Raw genomic sequence first — 23550 nt, forward strand, 5'->3', positions numbered from 1 at the left:
TGGATATATTAGTCATAGATAGCATGATTTTTTTCTTAATGGCAATCGGTCCCTCTTAAAAAACCAAAATAATTGAATGATCAGCCACTTGGACTTGTTCAATTGCCGGCAAAGAACCTCAATATTTGGACTTTTTTAATTTCGCTTACCTTGCCATTCTGATAACCATCTACTATTTAATATCCCCACATAATCATTTGTGTCAGATCCTAAATGGAACAATTTTCCATGTGGATAATCTTCTTGTCATTTCTTCTCCACTTGAACACTAGTAACTGTGTGGAGGACGAGGTCAGCAGCACACTGATAAACTTTCTTGCAAAACTCTCTAACAACGATGGCAGCCAGAACTCTAATTTGGTTTGGAAGCCAGGCTCTCATCCCTGCAAGGACTTGTGGCAGGGTGTGGTATGTAATGAAAAAAATGCATCAGTACAGAAGCTATTTCTTAACAGGTCCAATTTAGCTGGAACTCTTGATGTTGCCATGCTCTGCAACTCGCGGCCAATCGTCATGTCTCTTACATCTCTTAACCTCGACGGCAACAAAGTAAGTGGAGGAATAGCAAATGAGGTTGGAAACTGCAAGCATCTCACTCACTTGAATGTAAGTGGTAATCAACTTCATGGGATCCTTCCTAGTTCACTTGCCATGTTGAGTTACTTAAAAGAGCTTGACATTTCCAACAATAAGTTCTCCGGGAACTTGCCAAACCTGTCCAGAATCTCTGGTTTGAATACCTTTTTGGCACAAAATAATCAGCTCACTGGGGAGATACCTCCTTTTAACTTTTCCAAATTTGACTACTTCAATGTATCCTTCAACGATTTAAGTGGCCGCGTTCCATATTTGCAAAGCCATTTCACTGAGGATAGTTTCTTGGGAAATCCTGAGCTTTGTGGAAATCCTTTGCCAAATAACTGTTCATCTCTCCCTACATCTGATGCTAAACTGTCTGATTCAGAAGAATCGAAGGGTCCCTCAAAAAGCCAGATTCTCATGTATTCAGGCTATGCTGCAATGTGTTTGGTCTTTATCCTTTTTGTAGTTCTTGCGCTGTGTAAAAGAAACAAGACAGGAAACAAGGTTGAAGCAGAAAAGGAGGCAATTGATGATAGTACTATTGACAAGCCCAGCCATGTTTCAAATGAATACAAATTAGGCGTGAGCAGATCAGAGTTTTCAGTCACTTCCGAAAGTGCAATGGCTTCACGATCATTTGCAGTTCTTTCAAAGTCATATGAAAATGATATTACATTGGAGGGTTTGATGAGGTCTCCTGCTGAGCTGATTGGCCGAGGAAAGTTTGGTAGTCTTTATAAAGTACTGCTTGACAATGGGATGATGGTGGTTGTTAAGAGGATTAAAGACTTGACTATATCAAGCCATGACTTCAAACAAAGGATGCATTTGCTGAACCAAGTGAAGCACCATTCTTTACTCTTACCTCTTGCTTTCTATTGTTCCCAACAAGAGAAACTTTTGCTCTATGAATATCAAGAGAACGGAAGTTTATTCAAGATTCTACATGGTATTTATCGTATCCATTAGTTTTTCCCCTCTTGAATGTTATACTTTACCCTCGAGTATATTAAGCAACTGGTACTGCTTGTTTATTTTCTTCAGGTTCCTCAAAAGACTTCGATTGGACTAGTAGACTTGGGATTGCAGCAGCAATTGCGGAGTCATTAGCTTTCATGCATCAAGAGCTTGAACAACATGGGATTGCACATGGCAACTTAAAATCCTCTAACATTTTGCTAAACAAGAATATGGAACCCTGCATAAGCGAGTATGGGGTTATGGTTATGGATGATCAAGAAATTAAAATTCAACAGAGTTCCTCTTTTGCAAGTTCATTTGCAGCTGGCGCGTCAGATGCTTTCAAGGGAGATGTTTATGGCTTTGGAGTGATTCTTCTGGAACTACTCACTGGGAAGTTAGTGAAGAGCAATGGGATGGATTTAACTGAGTGGGTTGAGTCTGTTGTAAGGGAAGAATGGACGGGTGAAGTATTTGACAGGACCCTGATATCAGAGTATGTGAGTGAAGAGAGGATGGTGAGCTTGCTCCAGGTGGCTATAAGATGTATCAATCAGTCCCCAGAGGCCAGGCCAAGCATGAATCAAGTTGCTCTCATGATCAACGTCATAAAAGAGGAAGAAGAGAAATCCTTGATTTATGAAGCATTGTGAGGCTAGTGCTTAATTATGCTTATCCAAGTGTATGGATCAAGAAGAGAATCTTTCAAACAGAGCATATAGAAAAATTGAATATCCATTATCCGGTTTGTAATACATTCAGACATTGATTGTACATTTGGCACTTGATTTTCTCCTACTTGTATTTTCTGTTCACTTTAGTAAAATGAGCATTGCTGGTGTGCCCATGACTCCAAGTTCATCTCAGCAGTAACCTCAACACCATTGAAATGCAGCTTCATTACTGATTAACTCATAATTCAGCACTTTTGAGATCAAGGCTCTTTAGTTTTAGCAATAATATTCTTTTGTAATAAAGCTAAAGTAGGGAAAGCAGAAAGCAACTATCAGCAGCTGTAATTGATAAAGAAAAGATTCATTATACTATTAACTTGGGATCCAGATTTTGGACTAGATAAGTCATTGATGCGAATCTTCGAGCGCAAGCATAACATTCTCAATTACTACATTGCCCTTGATTATAAAAGAAGAATAATAGGAAACAAAGTGTGACTACACACTTACTGTGAAAAGTTGAGAGCCACAACAAAGAAAGCTTATATCCGTATCTAGGAGGTTGCCCTTATGTGTTGTTAGTACACAATCACTTTTTGTATAAATCCATACCAATAAGAAAGCAACAAAGTAAATGAATGAATAAAGCAGCCTCCCTGTAATGAATGGAAAGGAGGAATTAAACTTCTAGCAGGCCTTAAACCTTTCTCTTTTTTTGATACTTGAACCAACGTGGACAAAGACTTTAATGGTGGTAGTTAGTTGGTAGCTTAAGGAAGCACTCTCTTAGAATCACAATATAAAATATCTTTTAAAAATTTTATTTAGTCAAATATATAAAGTATTAGATAACTTTTATAATTATTTTTTTAACTATATTACTATTTCATTTGCTACACTTTTTGGAAAAAAAAATGATATATTAAAATTTTAATTATCATCATCAAAACACTTATATAAGAAATTTAATGAGAGAAAAATTGAAAAGATGTACACTACAGTATTTTAAAAAAAATTAATGTTTCAATTATTTTTTTTTATAACTTTAAATTAGTTACAAATGTTCTATATTTTGGTTTGGGGATAATACATCTTATCTTAAATGATTCAAAACGTGGAAAGTTAAGGCATTTTGGGGCCATCTGCTTTGATTATCTGCTTTTACGCCACACTCAGCAAGTTCTCCCATCATACATAATTATCTTCCCTTGGCATCTAACAATAGTTTTGTGACAGCCTTGGAAATGTTCACCAAACTTGCTTTAGATCTAAGATTAAGCACAGTTTCATCCTTCAAAGCCATGACATGACGAAATAACCCATTCTTAAAAGTAATACCGAAAGAACGTCGTGGGCATTGTGATATTATCTTAACAGCCTGTTTGGATTGAACGTATAATCGATTAATTGGGCCAAATAATAAATTTTAATAAAAATTATTCAAACAGTTAAAAATTTTGATAATTAACTATTGAGCAAGAATTACATTTTGAAATAAGTTTTGAGGAGTTTTTTATAGATTCAATTTTTAATTAAATAATATATTTTACTTCTTAAATAAATTTTAATAAATTTAATATAAATTTATCAATAATTTAATTTTGAAAAGTAATATTTTTTACAATAATTTATATAATTAAAATTAATTTAAAAAAATAATACCTAAACAGATTACGTTATAATATAATTAATTATAATTAAAATTAATTATATTAATTAATAATTTTTATAATCAATTATATCCAACTAAAACCTAAAACAGCCACTATAAGTTCACAAAAAAATTTTGGCAAATTATTGGCGGCCGCGCCACCCTCTACTCTTCACCTTTTTGGTATGAAAAACAGAAAAAAGACATCTTACCAAAAAAAAAAAGAAGAAGAGAAAATGACAAGCTCTTCTAGAGGAAATAAAAAGCATCCGCGTTTTTCTGGCCAATCAATTCTAAAGAATTTGCATGATCGTTTTCTTTTTCTTTTTGACATGAATATGATCGTTTTCTTTATACTACAATCAAAAGCTATAAATATACTAGTATATGGATTCTAAAGAGTGCATTTTTTCCTTTTAAGTTCAGATTTTTTTTTGACATGGAATCTAAGTTCAAAATTAAATCATTATTAACATAGAAAAAATATCACATATATATCAAAACAAATAATTTAAAAATTATAATTCCTTTGGTTATATATTGGTCAAACTTTTTGGTGGCAAACGTGTGTCTCTATATATTGGTCGTTGGCGCAAAAAAAAAAAAACGTAAATATATATTGGTAAAAAAATTTAAAAGATTTCAATGATTCTTAATACAAGATTATGCAATATATATATATATATACACACATATATATAATATGAAACATTTATATTTGTTTTAGATATGCCCTTAATTGAAAAATGAATTTTGACTTTATGTATAAAGAAAGAAACCTCAACACACTATTTCATCTGTCCATATATAGAATATTTCAAAAGATTGTTTTATCCTTAAATATAAGATATGTTATCATATTTTTTAGCAATTAAATAATTTTGTCTTTATTATCCTATTAATGATGTGTTTTACCATCATCACAATGATGTTAATTGTAACATTATTAGAAGCAAAATTAGAAAATTGTTATGATTTTATGTGCTTTCAAATAAATAATAATTTTTTATTGATATGTGAGATTCAGTTAAAAATACTTACTCTTTTCATCTCTACATATAAGATTTTTAAGTGAATTTCACATACCAATAAATAAAATGTTGTTTTTTAGTTGAAATCACAAAAAATCACAATGATTTTTTAATTTTACTTCTAATAATATCACAATTAATATTATGGTGGTGGTGGGTAAAACACACAATTAATATCTTCTTCATTTTTCAAGACAAGGACAAAAATATTTAATTATTCAAAAATATCAAGACATCTCTTATTTTTAGGGATAAGATAAACTTTTAAAAAATATTTTATATTTAAGGGTGGAATGAGTATAAGATAGGGGGAGTATTTAATAACATTAACCATGTGATTTTATAAATAGACTAAAGTATATATTTAGTTATTTAATTTTATATAAGGTTTCAATTTAGTTCTTTAACTTTGTAAAGTATCTTTTTAATACTTTAATCCTAATATTGTTAATTTTAAATAATTATTTTTTGTGTCAATTGTTATTATTTTAAAAAAAATTAAATTTAATATATCAGTATTTGAGAATGTTTTGCTAATATTAAAAAATTTAATGTAAAAATTTGTTAGGATAAAACTAATAATATTAATATTAAATGATTAAAAAATATTTTATAAAATTAAGGGATTGAAATAAAATGTTGTGTAAAATTAAAGAATTAAATATATAATTTAGCTTTATAAAATTAATAAAAATTTCTTATATAAGTACTCTTATTTAACTAATTTTAAAAATTTTATAATATATATATAATATAATTAAAAATGTTTTATAAGTCTGGTTCAAATTTAACTATGAAATTCCAGGTTAAAAAAAATTAACTATGAAATTTGATACACTATTCTTTAATTTAATTAATGGACAAAATCATAAAACCGTGCGGTATCCGGCATCCCTTTGACCTTAAGTCCTTGCGCGCAGCCAGGCGGCAGTGAAGGGGAGTAATGCTTGAAAAAGCGCAAATAATATCTGAACACGTACGAAAGTGATGAGGACGCTCTGGGTCTGAGAGTGGGATAAAGAATTCACAGAGTTTCATTTTGTCATCGTTAAACCTCGCAATTTGTAGCCTTGTGCCGCTTTGGGTCTTCGGTTTCCTTGGCTCTTTACCATAAACATGACAGAGACTTGAGTACATCCTTGGGGGGAGAGACACTCTCCTGAGAATCCCTTTCGCGTTTTCACTTTCCTCTTCCCTTCTTTCTTTCGCCTATTTAATCCTATCATTCTCCTGCCTTAGGGTTTTTTTTTCGTGTGGTGGTCTGGTAGAACTGCCAGCCTGCAGAAAAGTTGGCATTACCTGCTCAAAATTTCAAGACTAAAGCTAGCGCACGCTTGGTGGACTGCCCAATATGAGCTAGGTGAATTGTGATTCTGATAAGCCTTCCTCTCTCTCTCTTTTATTGCTCCATCACTGATTGCCTTTTCATTTGAAATTATTTCTGGATTAAAAAAAAAAAAAACCAATAGCCTTCTCATTGCTTCGTCGTTATTTCACTAATCTTCCATTCCCACCTACAATTTCTTTGAAATCTGAGTGTTAAAGCTGTCTGTGAGTTTTGGCGTGGTAGACGGAGAGAGTGTTCTCTTTTGGCTATGGCAGTGTCCAAATGTAAGTAGGATTGTGTTCGATGACAGCGGTTAACATGTTTTATCGGTCTGCCTTATGATCTGAAGGATGTCAAGAAACAGGTATGAGTGGTTATATAACCACACCCATTTGAAGATGGCTTGGATTCCTCATCAAATCCAGGAAAAAGATGGGTATTTGAACTACCCACCACCGGTTTTGTCTTCATATCCATCCTCATTCCCAGGTTCTCTCCGCGACGAATCAATGTCTTCTTCGTCATCACCTCCATCCGGTGGCAGTACTAGAATTAGTCCGGCTGTTCTTTTCATTATAGTGATTCTAGCTGTGTTGTTTTTCGTATCTGGTCTGCTTCATCTGCTTGTCAGATTTCTCGCGAAGCACCCATCATCTGCTCCGTCTGCTCAATCCAACGGACACCAGGACATTTCTAGCTCTGATGCTCTGCAGAGACAGCTCCAGCAACTTTTCCATCTCCATGACTCAGGGCTGGATCAAGCTTTCATTGACGCACTTCCTGTTTTCCAGTACAGAGAAATCGTGGGTCTGAAAGAGCCATTTGACTGTGCTGTTTGTCTCTGTGAATTCTCTGAAAATGACAAGCTCAGATTGCTTCCTACCTGCAGCCATGCTTTTCACATCGATTGCATAGACACCTGGCTCCTATCCAATTCGACATGCCCACTCTGCAGAGGAACCCTCTTCACTCCAGGACTCTCAGTCGAAAACCCGATGTTTTATTTTGACGATCCAAGGGAAGAAGATGGGTGCCCTTGCAATGGAGAAAGTGGAGTAACTACCAGCCAAAAATCTGTGGAAATCGAAGAAATCGTAGAGAAAGCTGTTCTCCCTGTAAGACTCGGTAAATTCAGAAGGCTCAATATGGATGCAGAGGATGATAATGCAGGAGGAGAGACTAGTAGCAGTAATTTGGATGCAAGAAGATGTTTCTCAATGGGGTCTTACCAGTATGTGCTCGGCAACTCAGACCTGCGAATTACATTGAACGGTGACAGAAGACTTTCAGGTGGAGCAGAACAGACTGATAAGCTTTCAGTGGAGGGCGATAAGGAAGCCAAAAAGATTACAAGTGTGAGTAAGGGTGAGAGCTATTCTGTTTCGAAAATCTGGCTGTGGTCCGACAGGGGAAAATTTTCTAGTTCTTCGGATGATCAAATGGGCATGCCATCTTCTCTCCGCGCAGATTTGCCTTGGATGAGGGCAAGGACAACGGAAGGAACCTAAAGAGGTATCCTCATTAATATCTTCCCCTTTTCGCTTGAATTGGATATTATCGGCAGAGGAAACCTTGTAGTAGAATTCCTTAATTCGGTGATTACAGTAAAATATTGATGTACTGGAATTCCATATTGAATAGATTTTAAAAAGTAGTATATTTCTTGCTTCAAACAGATCTTCGGACTCGATTAAGAATGTGGATTTATCATTTGTATAACTAACCCAAGTGGCTAACTTTTCCTATAATAGCAAATGTTAATCTGATACTAAATTCTTAAAGCTTGGTCAGCGAGGGCGATTGTTCAGCAATCTTGGAGCACTCATCTTGAACCTGTGTTCCATTCCATCTTGATCTGCCCAGTCCAACAAATTTGTACCATTTACTCTTCAAATATTTACAGCTGACATGTATTTACGGCTGTTGATTGAATCTGAATGTGGGAGCCTATCTGGAAGACAGAGTTGCCCTCATTCACTGTGTCAAGTTTGTGTACGGCAGGAGTCAAATGCCATTGTCAGAGGGGCTTCTTGAGATCACATATCCTTTGTGGGGTCTGAGAACACACTTGGGCTGGACGCTTGGAAGTAGCCAGGGGTGGCATCCATGAAAGTTGTGACAGAAATTGTATCCTGCGGCGCAGAGATTAATTTACCTAAAAATCTAAGCTCTAGAAGGAGCACCGTGGGGTCGTTTCGAAAGCTCCCGTGCACATGTTCCCGGCGAAATTAAGGACTGAGGTAGTTGAAGGTGGTGACACGGAAGAGTTGTGTAGTTGTAGATGTATGCAAGTGTTTTCAGGGGACAAAGGATATGACTAACTGACAATCAAGTAATGATAATCGTTTGTTATTGGAAAAGGCGTGTTAATCACCAGAAGCATAACCGACGCTACACGCCAGGATGGATCCTCTTGAAGTTCGATGGAAATATACAAAAAGGAACAAGACTTGTCTCAAGAATGTTGGTTTTCTGTATCTGTAACCTTAGGGTGTCAAACATGGGTTCATAATTTTTCTTTTAAGGGAAGAATTCTGATACGGCAACAACCAAGGTACCGGAATTTATTAAAACAGGGTAATTATGGTGGTAAAGAATAAAGTATTTAATGATGGGAAGAGGGGAAAAAGGAAAATGGAAAAAGGGGTGACATTGAAAGTGGGGCTGCAAGAGGGGCCACATTGAGATAAAAGGGAACAGAGATGGCTGTGTGGGTATGAATACGAAGGATGGTTGTTTTCCTTTTTGGTGAGGGTATGGTAATGGTATTGGTGTGTAGAGCTTGGGAATGGAAGGAATATTTTTGTAGCATGCTGGCAACGGCACTCGGGGAAGCAGCATGTGAAACCATATTTGTCTTGACTTGAAGCTCCACTTCGCTTCATCTGTATCTGTACGGCAACTCATGTCATTTGTCGTGTCGTTTTGGTGTGATTCTTGGTCAATCATCATAAATATTTTCATTATAAAAAACAAATCACCAACAATAATAAAATTGGGGAGCAGGCAGCATCAGTGGCGCACTCTAAGTGGGCTGGCGCCTAAGTTAGTAACGTCCAATGTTGGGGAGCACCAGAGGTGGCAGGTGACTCATTGGTGCCCATTCTCATCTGCTTTTCTTTTTAAACTAAACAAAATCCTCAAATATTAAACTCATTTACTCTTTATATCTTAAACAAATGTTTTTTTTCCCCCATACTTCGAAGTTCCACTTCTAACTGGAGAACCATGTCTATTGTAACTCACGCTCCCTCGGCGCGTTTCTTACCCCTTATATATCTCTTGTCAGAGGTCAAAGGACTCGCAGCCAGGTCCACTTCCCGCCCGCTCCCCTCTTAACTTGGCCCAATAAAATAAAATAAATTACTGATCCCTACCAGATCGCATGGTGTTCCATGATTCTTATAATATTGTTATTTTTAATGTTTCATCTTTAGATTACCAAAGCTTGTTAAATTCTAACATGACTTAATTTTGTTGTGGTTGCACGGTGTTTCCGTGGCCATTAATTAAAAAAAAAAAAGCCATAAGTTGGTGTTGATCATTAACTCATTTTTATTTAATTTTTTTTAAAGAAATGAAATTACCTGGTCCTGGAATTACTAAAAATGAACTGATTTTTATGACTCGTGCCACGCTATTGGAATTAATAATGGACATCTTGACATGAAATTTTAAGGCAAATGCTTCACTCGAAATCATTCTATAACATAATTTTATGACAAGTAATGTCATCTCCAAACAAAGAAAAATTTGATTCACTTCTATATATTCTACCAATCTAGTCTAAATAAATATATAGTCTACATAAATTTAAGCAAGACATAAGAAAGGCCAATAACATGTTGAGTGGATGTGAAGCAGCTAATACATGACTACGATTTACTGTCTCTTTGCGTGTCATTCATGGCCATGCCTTCTTGTGCAACCATCCGCTTCCTTACAGCCTCAGCGGTTATATACATGAATAGTCAGTTATAGATGACCATTGAGAACTCATTGCCTTTACATTATTCAGATTTAATTTTCATGGTCTAGATCTACAATTTTTCAATTAGTGCTTTTTAAATGAAAAATTATTTTTTAAAAAAACTACAAGTTAAAAAATTGTCTTTATTTTAGATTCTGTATCAATTAAAATAATTTTTTTAAAAATAAAAATAAAAAGTTTTGAATTCAATCATTCAGATTAAATGTAAATGATTCAAAAATGATGGGCTCTTAATACTCATTTGTATGATGAATACTAAAATTTATTCCAATTACAGTGAGTGGTTTTGATGCTGTCAATTGTTTTTGGTTGTAATGAATGAGCCGCGGAATGCTTTATTTAAATAACAAATTTTAAAAAGAAAAAGGAAGTAATTAAATAAATAAAGGAGAAAAAGTTTGTGGGTTTGATGATAAAAATGATAGGAATCGGAGAAAGTAAAAGGGTTGATGGAACGCTGGAGGCCGGAGTAAAAGATGAAAAAAGCTAAGCAATGGTGGATACTGGATTGTGCTTGCATTTTTATGTGGCAAAGGATATTGAGAATGCTTATTATCACTATTTTACAATGTTATGAGAATTGGACCGATTATTGAATCGATTGAGGTTTTTATTTACGGTTCAATGGTCGAACAGCGGTTTGAATCGCAGTTCAACCAGTCATAAATAAATTAATATATTTTAAATATTATATATTTAGAAAATAAAGGAATAATTACATATAGTAATAAAAATGAATGTCTAAATTTCAAAAAAAATAATATACAACAAAAAATATAACATCCATTAATATTACATAATTTTCATCCAAAATATATATAAGTATTTCATAATTTATAATTTATAACTTTAAAATATATACACATATGCATAATTCATACATATTTTTTGCATTTTTTATTTCATAATGCTTATTGGGTATAAATATGTATAAATTATAATTTAAAAATATGAATTAAAATACAAAAAATAAAAAAAACATAATTGGTTCAACTGATTCTTACCCGATTTTGACCAGTTTTTCCTATTTTTGGCCGGTTCTACTTATTTTTAACCGGTTTTTGAAATTTTCATTTTTTAGTGATGACCGGACCAGACTGGGGACTAGTTCTTAGTTGAACCGGCCAGTCCAATTCTAATAGAGACCTTGACTGTTTTAAATGATCAAACTGGTTTGATCATTATTTGAAAAAGAAAATAGCTTGATTTAACCTTTTGGCCTATTTTGACAATTGGCCTATGTTGGCACTTGAGCAATTCTTGAAGATTCAAAAAAAAAAAAACTTAAACTCAAAACAGTTAGACTATTTTGAACCATTTTTAATATATATGTATATATAAATATTATTTTTATTTAATTATTACATTATTAGTTTCTACACGGGTCTAACCAACAAATTATAAGAATCGTGATTAGTTGACTTTTCCTGTTCATTGTCTAGTCCTTCTTAAAAGATTGCTTATTATTGTTATCCTCTGAGTGCGTGTTTGATGTGATTCCTTCTTTTCTTCAATTGCCATGTCATGCCCCACCAGATTCCCTTTCTCTGATCCATTTGATCACTGTACTTGTTATCATCAACAGACATACTCATCGTAACATATTCTCAGATTCTACTGATTAATTAATTCATCAAAAATTAATTGACAACCCAATGCTATATCTACAAGTTAAGAGACAAACGACAACTGCTTGCCTATATGTGATATCCACATCTTTCTTTTGTTTATTAATTGCTATTAGTTGGGCTGCTTACTATATTTGTGGGTTTGTATAGGAGCAGTTGATAACTTTGCGGTGCTGATCCCAGGGAGGCCTAACCTTGTCTCATGTTTTGTTTTCAACAACCAGACTCATTTTAGCAGCAGAAGATACAAAATAACGACACTCATTTTCTGGTTGCAAACACAGTTTGATAAGCTGGCAGTTAATTAATTACTTAATCAAGCATGCTCTTTAATCTATCCGAATTTAATTAAGTGCCATTCACGGTTTCTATTATTATGTCGCTTTGAACTCCATTGTGTTATAATTGGAGCAATAATGCTATTTGACATCTATATTAACGCTCGATTACTCCAGCGCCACACATGCATCATGCATTTTATGTTATACCATGTCTTTATATTTAATTCTCCAACAGTAAAACTTATCAAATTACTTACTGAAAAAGATTATCCGTTATCAACTGAATATTCTATTAGGATGAAATCTTTCAGGATGATTTTTTAAAAATATTTTAAAATTCGAATGATTGTTTCGTCAGGTAAAAGTAAAAAAACTGGTTTGCATGTGGCAGGGACACGCACGACACCCCACCATATCCGCCATCATACCCGACGGTGGCGTGCTTGACGGTCTTGGTATGGAAACGACGAAGGAAGGTCATGCACGAGGGTGTGAGAGCATCGTCGGCCGATCCTGTGGAAATGACGGATACACCAGAAACCCACAGTGTGGCTTTCCGGGGGGCTGTTATTCTCTACAGTCTACACACACTAATCCGATGCGCCTTGGCCTTTCTATCAGCTCTGTTCAGCACTGAGCTTCACTATGGCCTACTTCTTATACTTTTGCCGGGAATACCCCATGCCACGTCTGTGTTGCACCATCAAAAATTACTGCTAGAGTTGGAGACCCAAGTGTGATTTCATTTACATACAAAGAGTTTGAATGTGTGTTGGGAAGTGACATCATGGCTACACCAGAACAGAATACGGTTGCTCAAGGCCTTGGCGTTGCGCCTCTGTGCTTATGTTCTGTTGTTATTTTTTCTTGTTCAAAGATGACCCTTATAAGCACTCTTTCTTTCTTTTAATTCTACTCATCACCCCGAAATTATTCAAAGTTTTTTTTTGGCTTTCTTGTGCACTTTTTTGTCACTCACCTCTCTGTGCCGATGCAGTACATATGCTTCACATTTTTTTTTGTATTTTTTAAATTGTAAACTGAGTTTATATTTGTTGGCTAGAAACAACCAGGTGTGCCAGAGGAGTTTTAGCCCTAAATGTATGTGAATAAATTATTATAAGTTTTCAAAGTTCTTTATCACAATTTTCTTAAAGTGCCTTAGTGGTCAAGAGTTTAAGAACAATTCAAAAACTAGTCGCAAGGAAGTAAACATGCGTTTATGGGGAATGTACGATGGAGATGCTTCTATAAACGGAGTGAAAAGCAAAATAACGAATCTAGACAACCTTGGTTAGGAATAAGGGTTGCGTTGAGCAAAGTATTGCATTTTGCTTTTATACGTTCAGGCCACCGCACGCCCTTTAATTCAAATTTGAATCCCAACCCTTTGTGGAGCTATAACCATTCATGGTAACTGAAGGAGTCCAGTGCTCCGTGATTGGAGAACATGGCCTGAAGAGTGCCCGAGATACTTGGGAACATGGTTTGGTGGCCATTTAATTAATGTACGTACCACATATATCTTCTCTCATATTTTATATCTCCTTTTTAATAATAAAATAAAAGTTATGTATAACAGTGAGATTAAATTCATTTTTACTGTGTATTAGTAATTTGACGGTTTTGTAAGTAAACCCCCAAATTTATGGTGTCATATGTTGGCTTTTTTTATGGTATAGAGTTCAGATAATATAAGTAGTTAATTAAAAATGAAATCCGACATAATATTGAAGTCATCATCAACCTCATAAATTACATCATTTGTTCTCTATATAGGCAAATAGTTCCTATTATATGACGCATTTTAGAAGAATTTTTTTATACTTAATATAAGACACTTGATAGGGTTTTAATTATATATTTTTCTAACATTATTCTTATTTAAATTTATTAATTTTGAGAGAAAATATAATGCAAATTTAAAATTTTTTAATTTAATAAGAGTAAAAATAAAAATTTATTTTATTTTAAGACGAAATTAATAGTTTAACTATCTTTTATTTATTCCAATGATAGTTAGAAATAGCTTATAATAGGTAACGGAAAAAGTACAGATTAGCATGTTAATAGTTTTTGTTTGATGAATATACTAAGGTTTAAATTCAACGCTCTGGCCTTAGAGTCAAGGAAGCATGAAGAGAACTGGCAAGTGGCGAGAGATTGGGGTAGGTGACAACCTCCGTATGTTTAGCTGTGTTGGTGGTGGAGGATCTTCTCTATTTATTAGAGCCAGAGAGAAGCCACATGGAGATCACACATTCACACCCACCTTATTACGACCTAATTTCCTTCTCTCTCTCGTCTCGTTCCTTATGGACGCTACTCTGAGAAGACGACTACGATCTGGTAATGTACATTTTTCACACTTCAATTCAATCCCACGCTCCTCTTTTCTTTTGCACCACACAGAATGTGGACTATTGAACGAGACTTTTTTCTTTTTCTTTTTTTTCCTTTTTCGGCAGGTTTTGAGTGAGCTAGAAGGCTTAACAATGTAAGATGAAAATGAAGAAAAAGCTAAGGAAACTGGAATCCCACGTAGTGGATGAAGCCTCAGACTCGAATTTCTCCATGCCCTAATTACAAACACGTGGAAATTAGACTTGATCTACAGTTCTAAGCAAAGAAGTTCAAGATTGAGGTTTTATCACTACGTGGATTTTCTGTGCCTTCTTTGACCACTATGCAACTCTAGCTACCATTTTTCTACTTACTGTGGTTCGCTGGGTTTCTCTCCGTTTTTTTCTCAAGTCATTTTCACTGACTGGCTTCAGGTACTCTTGTTGGCGTTATGCAGATTTTGGTATTTTTGACGGAATTACTTACTCTGTGCAATATATATATATATAGTGTGTGTGTGTGTGTGAGAGAGAGAGACTCCATGTTACTATTTCCGGGCTGTTTATAAGAAACAAATGTAGTATTAGCTATAAACAAGTGCTTCACACGTAATTGGACTACATATAGACATACTTCAAGGGCGACTCGTGCTTTTGTTCGTAAAAAAAATCTCGGCAGTACTTATTGGCTTCCACCAATGGTCAGATAGGGAAGGGCTCAGTTGCAAATATATTAACTCAAGCTAATTCTCATGAGATTTTGACTTCCAAGGAGATCACAGCAGACAACCCATGCGATCGGCCTGGCTTCTAGGGAAGCAGTTCAATTGTGTACTTGATGATCGCTAGACAGATCCGGTTAGACTCACTCCATTGTTTATGGAAGGCTATTTCAGAAGCACTGGACTCGGAAGAGAGATCCGCAGGCTTGGGCTCTCTCAGAGCTAAATCTTTCTCAGAAATGGTCAGATACATATTGAGGGACTCTTTCCAGTCATCATAGTTAGTCCCATTAAGAGCCTTCACGAAGGATAGTTGCGTAAAAGCAGAAACTGAAATCGCAAAACAAAAAATGAGAAATATTAATTATGCGTGCACAACATAATTATAAAACAGAATTTCCAACAAGCGATTATCAATTATGCAACTATAACCATGCACCAAGAAAGCTCATACACCATAAAGATTTAGCTCACACAAAAGTCCATACAAAATAATGCATTAAACATTTCCATACCTATAGGGTACAATAAATATCTAATACATTAAAGGAGTGCTATTAGCCTATTCTCAAAGCCAACCATCAAAATCACATTAATAATGTTACACCTATGGGGTGTGTCCATTATTCATGCTACAAGATCTTAAGCATCATCAATAATTCATAAAGTCACAAATTTTATGACCTTAGGACAAAACAACATAATTTTAAAAGTCCTTAGGGTCTTTTGGGAATTAGAAAACGAGTCTAGTACTTAAGTGAAATTTTAAAAGGTAATCAAGGGCAAATAAGTAATTCTGGAAGAGATTTGGGTTAAAATTGCAATTCTGGAAGTTAAGGGACTGCAGTGTAATTTCTAGAAATATCATAGGGCTTATTCGTAAATTTAATAAATTATAGGCCAAGAAGGTAATTTAAACTGAGACTGAAAACACAATTAACTGATTTTTTTTTTGCACTATACTGGGCCCATACAATTTGGGCCCAGTATCAATTTCATATATAAAAAAAAAACGAAATGGACCAGCCCCACCAAAAGCATAACTGTCACTTTTTTTTTATCAAAGATCTGGGCCCATACGAAGATGGGCCCAAAACCATGGAAGGATCCGGTTCCTGACCCGTTTCTGGGTCTTCCCAGCCGCGAGTTGGGAACGAGGAAGGGGGGAGACTGGCGCTGAGACGTTGACGGAGAGACGATGCCGGCGACGGAATCCTGCGGCGGAGACGAAGCCGGCGATGGAAGCCTGCTGCGGAGATGACGCGGCGACAGAAGCAGAGGCGGAACGACGCTGCGATCCTATTCTGGCGAAGGAGGAAGACGCCGTGAACCTGACGGAATTCTGCAGCTCCTTTTTTTTTCGGCGACTTGAACCAGAAATATTTGCAGCAACTGAAGCTGCGTCTTCCCCTGAACAAAGTTGAACGAAATAGAAGCGTTTGGCATTTTTTTTTTGAAGACAGCAAAGTGAAGTCGAGACACCATCTCGGCCAGCGACCGCGGAGACGCCAATAACAACAAAAAAAGACGCGGGGGAAGGATAGATCAAAGAACAGATAATATAATCAAATTTTATATTTGCAACTCTCTCTTGAATATAATAGGATGATGCATATATGAGTATATATGAATCTCATATTCATTCTCATTTTCAATAATATGGATATATATATAAAGAAAGAAAATATATATATATATATATATATCAACATATGAGAGAAATCTCTATCAATGTATCAATATATGCATTAGAAGAATTGAGATATACAAATTTAAAATTCGTTACCAGGCTCTGATGCCACGTGTTGATCTGTATATCTCAATTCACATATATAATAATAATATGATAGAATAAAGTAATTCATGCGTACCTGAAGAATCCATGAGTGCTAGAGAAATCTCGATTACCTCGAGTGCAGGCAGGTACACAACCCTCAAGTCCCTAGAGCCTTCAGAGAGTTCAGAGATAATGGAAGTAGAAGAAAATGAGTCGTGTATTTGCGGTTATCGACTAATCGTCTTATATAGATCAGATCGGTAACCGCCTTATTAAACAATTAAATAATTATATTATCTATTATCTCTGACCCAGTCAGTTAAGAGATAAGAAATAACTGACGGCGGTTGTGGGTTGGGCTTCTGCCCATTGGGCTCACTTGTGTGGTCCACCTATCACGGTCCACACAAGATCATAAGGATCAATTTATTGGGCTTATTAATAAATGCTAATTCATAAATAATATTCTAACAGATAACTCCTTTTCTCTATTTATAACTTTCTTCTAAACTCCTTGACTTGTAAACTAAAGCAATTGTGAGAGTTTAGGTCTTTTATGAGATCGGCCTAGCTACTAGTATTCTCGCGTCTCCTTGTTTCTTTTCCTTTTTCTCCTTTTTTTGGATAATATAATTGGATCCTGGAGATGCCAGGAGATGCCTTCAAGCTAAAAAATGACTTACAAACACCATTATAATTCATCATGCCGTACATTTAAGAGAATGGAAAAGGTAGCATAATCCAGTGCATATGCACAGCTTTGTGTCAGCCCAACAATCTTAATCAAGTACGTATAACATCATGAAATAACTATAAATAAATAAATAAGTAATTTTGTAGCCAAACAATACTCTTCACGTCCAGAATAAAAACTAAGAAAATATTTTTTGTTGTTATAAGGTTTGGGTGTAAGAGAGTTGAATGAGATCACACGTGAATACGGAGCTACTGGTCAACCGCACCTGCCTTCTCTCATCTCATTCTTTCTCATCCCTCAATTAATTTCAGAGTTTCTGTTCAGTGGCATTCATTCTGATTTCCATCTCTCTGTTGCGGCTTAGCTTTTTCTTATGCCTTCCTTAACTTCTTTTCCGCCAAAAAAAAAAATCGTTCTAAGATATTTCTTGGGCGAACCAACGTAATGTGTGTATGTGCGTGTGTTTATGTGTTTACTTAAGTTTGTAAGAAAAAATGATAATTGAGAAACATCATGAAAAGCATATAAGTTTTTTTCCTTTATGTAAACAAGTTACAAGATTCTTAATAAAATATTAAAGTCCTGTATTCATTCTTTTTCTTTCTTTTTTCTTTTTGGTAAATAATTCTTTCTTTATAAATCACAAACAGTCGTTGTTACTATTGGGCTCATGATCTGTTCAGCTTCTGCCCGTTCGCCAACCCAAAATTATTCCGGCTGAAAACTCGTTTTTCGATTGTGCGGTTGACGTTGATACTCCATTTTACGAACACTGCGAAGTTAGTGCTTATACATCTTAGCAAGGCGTTCCACATTTTTTTTAAAGGGTCATCAAGAGTCTATGTGAACTACGTTACGAACTTCGAAGTGAATATGCCTACATCTCAGCGACGCATTTCAGGTTATGCAAGTATAAACGAGTGGCTTAGTTAGACTTTGAGGGTCAATTTAGTGATCCGGTTATCAATAACTCTCTCTCTCTCTCCCTCTCTCTCTATGGTGTAAATAGGATTTTTAGGATTTATTATTATTTTTTAAATATTCCCGTTAGATTTCGAAGGGTTCCGCTGCACCTGAAACCCCATTAATTGCTTGTGCTGCCTTTCATTACATTAATCTTGCGCGAGGCGGTTTCGGCTTTTACTAAGAAGCTCGGCAGATGGTACTGTTATGTAATTAAAAATTACTACTAGGTTCTCTCGTATGATTTTGTAACAAGGCTAGTAACATTGCTTTGTGTAGAATCTACAGTATCGGAATGTCTTAGTGTCTTACCCTGGGTGGGGACAATTAACACCACTGTTTACCCTCCATCACCTCAAGCTCCATTTCAATTAACCAAGTTCATATATGACTCTATCTGCACGTTTATATTACAGTGATAACTCAGATAACTAGGAAACGATAACTGCTACACTAGACATAATAGATCATGCCAACCTCTAGAGTAGATGCTTGAGGTATGTTTAAAGCATAATTTGGTCCTCTAGAGTTCCTCCTCAGAAAATCAAACCCATAATTGATCACTGCTTTCTTTATCCAGCTCGATCCCCTTTTGGCTTTTACGTACGAGTGGCCCATTATGAAAGCCATTCCTGCTTCCCTTGCTTCCTTTAACTTCTGCAACTCCTCGCTCGCGTCCAAGTTTATCTGTGGACTTGCTGGCACCACAAACCTCACTCTCTTCTTAACCCTTTCCGGAGACCTGACCTCCCTCAACTCTGAAGTGCCTTCCATTTGAGAACAAGCTCCGTTTTCTTCACACATTCTTATGCCTTTGAGTTTTGAAGCTGACGTCCCAACAACTGTCATTTTTGCATCCACTTCAATGTTGTCCAGCGCTGAGACATTCTCAAAACTGTCTGATCGGATAAATTCTGCTATGCTGCAGACAAGATCGTTCTCAAACTCTGTGTCATCCTTGTGGAAATCACGGTAACCATACCGTGCTATGCACCGATAGAGCTGATACTCTTTTGGGCCAACTCTCCCCACCAAGAACCTCTCCTCAGGTCTGACGTGAGGCACTGGCACGGATTTAATGCAGAGGAAGACGACGACCTGATGGAAAGCTGGCAGATTGGTGACGAATTGAGAGAATATAGCTGGGATTCCTGATACGAGCTGTGTGTGTATGAGGCCAATTCCTCTGACTCTTACAATGCCGAGAGCAGGGCCTAGACCGAGGAGCCATTTGATGGAGACCTTGTTTTGAAGATCAAACTCGTATTTCTTGAGTGTACCGTAATGCCATACACACATGACAGCGAGGAAGGAGAAGGAGAGGGCAATGGGGACCCATGCCCCTTCTAGGAACTTGATGAGGGATGCAGAGAAGTACAGTGCTTCAATGGAACCAAATATCAACATAAAGGAAATGGCTAGCGAAATGCTTTTGCGCCAGCACAAGATTATAACTAGAGACATCAGGCAAGTAGTCACCAGCATCACAGTTATGACAGCCAAGCCTGTTTATGGAATGAAAACATAAAATTAATTTTTGGAATTGCTACAAGTTATTGGTTAGGGACATGGTAATATCTTGTGAGGGAAAGTACCTGATGCATTTCCCATGCGTTTGGTGTCTCGAAATCCAATAGTGATGGCGAGGCAAAGAAGCATCAAAGTCCAGTTGATTTCTGGAATGTAAATCTGGCCGTGTATCTTAGATGACGTGTGAATAATTTTGACTTTGGGGAAGCAGCCCAAAGCAGAACATTGCTTGATTATTGAGAAAGTCCCTGTGATTACTGCTTGGCTTCCAACAACAGCTTGAAGTATGGCTATTGCAAGAACAGGCCATCTAATCTTCTCTGGAGAAAAGAATGAAATGTAAGCCAAACAGTGAACACTAAATGGCTCTAGGAATTGTGGAATTCATCCTTCCCACTAAATATAATTCAAAGAACCTACCAGGAACAGATACGTAGAAACCGATTCGATAGTCACTCTCCAAGATATGGTGCTTGGAAAGATACGCAGCTTGTCCCATATACGCCAAAATTAAAGAAGGATACACTAAAAAGGTGAAAGCGATCTGCAGACAGCCAAACGAATTAATGCTAAATTATACGATATCCATATGAAATGTTCAGTAACAAATGCATCAGATAGTGTTAGACCAAGCATTCAGCTAAACAGTTGATTCATCTCTTATTCCTTTTTAACATTGCCTCATTTTTTTTTTTTTTCAAATCCAGAGTTCTAAACAAAAGGCTTCATTTTTACCTTAATTGACAGCTGTGAAAAGTGTCCTAGATCAGCAAACATAGCTTCAGAACCTGAAGAAAATCAGTGTTTGCATCAGAGAAAGATAAGGCATCTGTCAAACATGAAGCAATAGAGTATAATTGCTATACTCATTATTACCCGTTATACACAGAAGGATCCCACCTAATGACATCCAGCCTCCCCTCTGGGTCTTTCTCAGGAACTTGAACATGTAATATGGGCAGAGAGCTTCATAAACATGTGGGTTCCAGTGAAAGATATTATAGACACCAATGGCACTAATGCATAACAGCCAGGTCAGCACGACAGGAGCAAACAGAAACCCCAATCGGTGGGTCCCATAATGTTGGAGGGCAAACAAAAGTACCAGAATTATACAAGCCACTGGAACCTCAACATCTGGAGAACCAATCCATTAGCTTAACTTCGTTCTAGTATTTTCAGCTCATGCAATACAGCCAAGAATCATTGAGGAACATAGTTTATAAGTAGTCTAATAGTGCCCAGTCCCAATATTGTCATCCGCGGAAATAAAAGCTGGCTGCTACATAGAATTTTGTTGATATCTTATCCAAATTACTATACTCTTATTTTTTTATCCTCACTACAGACTGCAAGGAAAGCTTAAATTGATATGTGAACTACTTTGTGCTTAAGCTTCCAATATATGAAGTCAATCTTTATCTTAGCCTCATCATGTTCTATGTTTACTCGATCAAGAGAAAGGTAACAATAACTAGAGGGAAAGATTGGGTGGGGAAAAGACAAGTAATAGCTCAAACCAGATTTGTGGATAGCGCTGCAACATTTATAATACATATTTTATTTATACAGCGTTAAAAATCAATCATTTGATATTATTAACATTAAATATATCAATTAATTAGTGGTAAGTCACAGTTAGTTAATATTAAAATCATGCAGTCAAACTTAATTCCATACCATAATCGATGAGATCCTCTAAACAAGACATGGAAAACACTACAATCAAATAATTCCCATCACTGTGATTTTTGACCAAGATATTTTGCTCTCGGGATCCACAACAACATAATTTATGAACAGGAGGGCATTTGGTTCCTTGTTAACGTCCACTAGCTGAAACGTCTTGCCAACATACAACATGAAAAAGAAGCCTTACTGAAACTGAAAGTCTAAACGAACGGCTTTACAGAACGAGAACTTGGCCTGAATTAAACTGACAAAACATGAACATATTCCGAAGAATAGTTCCAGACACATGGATTTTCTTTATCAAAGCATGAAACATCTTATAATGTTACAGCATCTTATAATGTGCTAAAAAGCAGGATAACTTTGTGCAGCCGAGACCTCTTCATACCAAGAAACATAAAAGGCAAAAAAGTGAATCAGCCGACAAGCTATTAGTACCAGACTAGAAGTAGAGTAGGGCTTGGGGAGCTTACATCGATGCTGCTCTTTAGACATGGAAAGTTCAAGGCCTGATACGGCGGAAAAAACTGCAAAATGACCAAAAAAGCCCAAACCACTGCTCTTGTCAAGATTCCATTCCTCTGCTACTTGAGACCAAAACAGTTTATACATAGAAGTGACAACACTATGTCTATAGGTAAAATAAAATCCCAAGTACCAGAAATCGCTGGTGTGAGCACGCCATCGCCAATGACCATGCAAGTCCCTATCAAAGCCAGAATAAGTAACACTCTCTGAAGCACCCTATGTTTTTCCAACACTGATTTCAAGCCCCACCCAACATTCTTCTTATCGACCAGTACAGTCCCGTCTTTAGTATATTCCGTTAAGTCTTCATCAGCTTGCTGGGTATTTGGCAGTAAGCTAACTCGGACGTGCCGGCACAGCAAGGAATACAAAGCAAAAGTGCCTCCTTCGCCATTGTCATCTGCTCGAAGCACAATGAAGACATACTTGACCAGAGGAATCAGTGTGAGCGTCCAAAATACAAAAGACAGAACCCCGTATATTTCTTCATTGGTTTCTGAATGCTGAATATCCTCATCGAAGGTGCTTTTGTAGACGTAAAGAGGGGAAGTGCTCAAATCTCCATAGACAACTCCCAAGCTTTGATAAGCCAGAGTCAGTACCGTCTTCCATGATTCTTTCTGCCAGGATATAAGTATGATGAGAAAGCAGAGGTTTGGAAAAGGGTCTAACAGTAGTCACATGCCTTACCTTAGTCGGATTTTGGTATACCACGGATTCCAAGTCCATCATTGGCTATCCCAGAGCTACAAAGCTTCCATCTCTAGAGTCCAATTAAAGGATGATGAAGATATAACCTTCAAGGATTGACCCCCGCCCCAGAAGAAACAAGTAGAAAAACAAAAAAATATCAAGGGGGAAGTGGCCGCAGCATAACTAATACAACCTTTTGCTTTTTTTTTTTTTTAATATATATACCAGATACTAGAGAAACGTGTGTCGACGAGGAGGTGATATGGAATGGGTTGGCTTGAGATTAAAAAATGAGGAGGCTTGATAATTGGTATTCTGGGTTGAGGTTGTGGATAGAGAAACCATCAAATATGGCATGGCATGGCATGCGCTTATCGCAAATCGTTAATGTCTTTTGAAGGCCTAGTTAACAGGGACCACTGAGAGGGACTTCTCCATTCCTCCTGATACAACTCTGACGTTCGAGTTTCACTCTGTTGCG

At 36.3% G+C, this 23550-nt stretch overlaps 3 protein-coding genes across 5 annotated transcripts; 2 read left to right on the forward strand and 1 right to left on the reverse strand.

Annotated features, from left to right (window-relative positions):
* The first annotated feature begins 213 nt into the window (after window positions 1-213).
* On the forward strand, window positions 214-2382 carry LOC129305535 (probable inactive receptor kinase At2g26730). The gene is made up of 2 exons (XM_054945537.1): window positions 214-1531; window positions 1627-2382. The coding sequence occupies exons 1-2, from the start codon at window positions 214-216 to the stop codon at window positions 2193-2195; spliced, it is 1887 nt and encodes a 628-aa protein (XP_054801512.1). The 3' UTR covers window positions 2196-2382.
* A 3573-nt stretch (window positions 2383-5955) lies between these two features.
* LOC129307301 (RING-H2 finger protein ATL46-like) lies at window positions 5956-9157 on the forward strand. 3 transcript variants are annotated; one of them, XM_054948223.1, is made up of 2 exons: window positions 5956-7737; window positions 8008-9157. In XM_054948223.1, exon 1 carries the CDS (start codon window positions 6576-6578, stop codon window positions 7731-7733), a length of 1158 nt encoding a protein of 385 aa, XP_054804198.1. In that variant the 5' UTR covers window positions 5956-6575; the 3' UTR covers window positions 7734-7737; window positions 8008-9157. The 3 variants fall into 3 exon arrangements, with proteins under 3 accessions (XP_054804198.1, XP_054804199.1, XP_054804200.1); XM_054948224.1 differs by having other exon boundaries at window positions 8017-9157; XM_054948225.1 differs by lacking the exon at window positions 8008-9157 and having other exon boundaries at window positions 5958-6258; window positions 6575-7898.
* A 9713-nt stretch (window positions 9158-18870) lies between these two features.
* Window positions 18871-23550, reverse strand: LOC129306810 (potassium transporter 8-like). Its single transcript, XM_054947549.1, has 8 exons — window positions 23067-23550; window positions 22507-22996; window positions 22322-22375; window positions 21033-21293; window positions 20892-20944; window positions 20577-20700; window positions 20222-20476; window positions 18871-20131 (listed from the first exon to the last, which is right to left on the reverse strand). Exons 1-8 carry the CDS (start codon window positions 23106-23108, stop codon window positions 19080-19082), a joined length of 2331 nt encoding a protein of 776 aa, XP_054803524.1. The 5' UTR covers window positions 23109-23550; the 3' UTR covers window positions 18871-19079.

The sequence above is a fragment of the Prosopis cineraria genome, unplaced genomic scaffold, assembly GCF_029017545.1.
Source record: "Prosopis cineraria cultivar Desert tree isolate PC_DT_omini unplaced genomic scaffold, ASM2901754v1 PC3, whole genome shotgun sequence".
Classification (NCBI taxonomy): domain Eukaryota; kingdom Viridiplantae; phylum Streptophyta; class Magnoliopsida; order Fabales; family Fabaceae; genus Prosopis; species Prosopis cineraria.

What these genes read in the sequence shown, in the direction of transcription:
- LOC129305535 (XM_054945537.1), top strand. Translation starts at nt 214, where the DNA reads ATGGAACAATTTTCCATGTGGATAATCTTCTTGTCATTTCTTCTCCAC. An exon ending in TTTATTCAAGATTCTACATG is followed by an intron (nt 1,532 to 1,626) that starts GTATTTATCGTA and finishes TATTTTCTTCAG; the next exon opens with GTTCCTCAAAAGACTTCGAT.
- LOC129307301 (XM_054948223.1), top strand. Translation starts at nt 6,576, where the DNA reads ATGTCAAGAAACAGGTATGAGTGGTTATATAACCACACCCATTTGAAG.
- LOC129306810 (XM_054947549.1), bottom strand. Translation starts at nt 23,108, where the DNA reads ATGATGGACTTGGAATCCGTGGTATACCAAAATCCGACTAAG. An exon ending in GCTCACACCAGCGATTTCTG is followed by an intron (nt 22,376 to 22,506) that starts GTACTTGGGATT and finishes GTCATTTTGCAG; the next exon opens with TTTTTTCCGCCGTATCAGGC. An exon ending in GTCTAAAGAGCAGCATCGAT is followed by an intron (nt 21,294 to 22,321) that starts GTAAGCTCCCCA and finishes TTGGTTCTCCAG; the next exon opens with ATGTTGAGGTTCCAGTGGCT.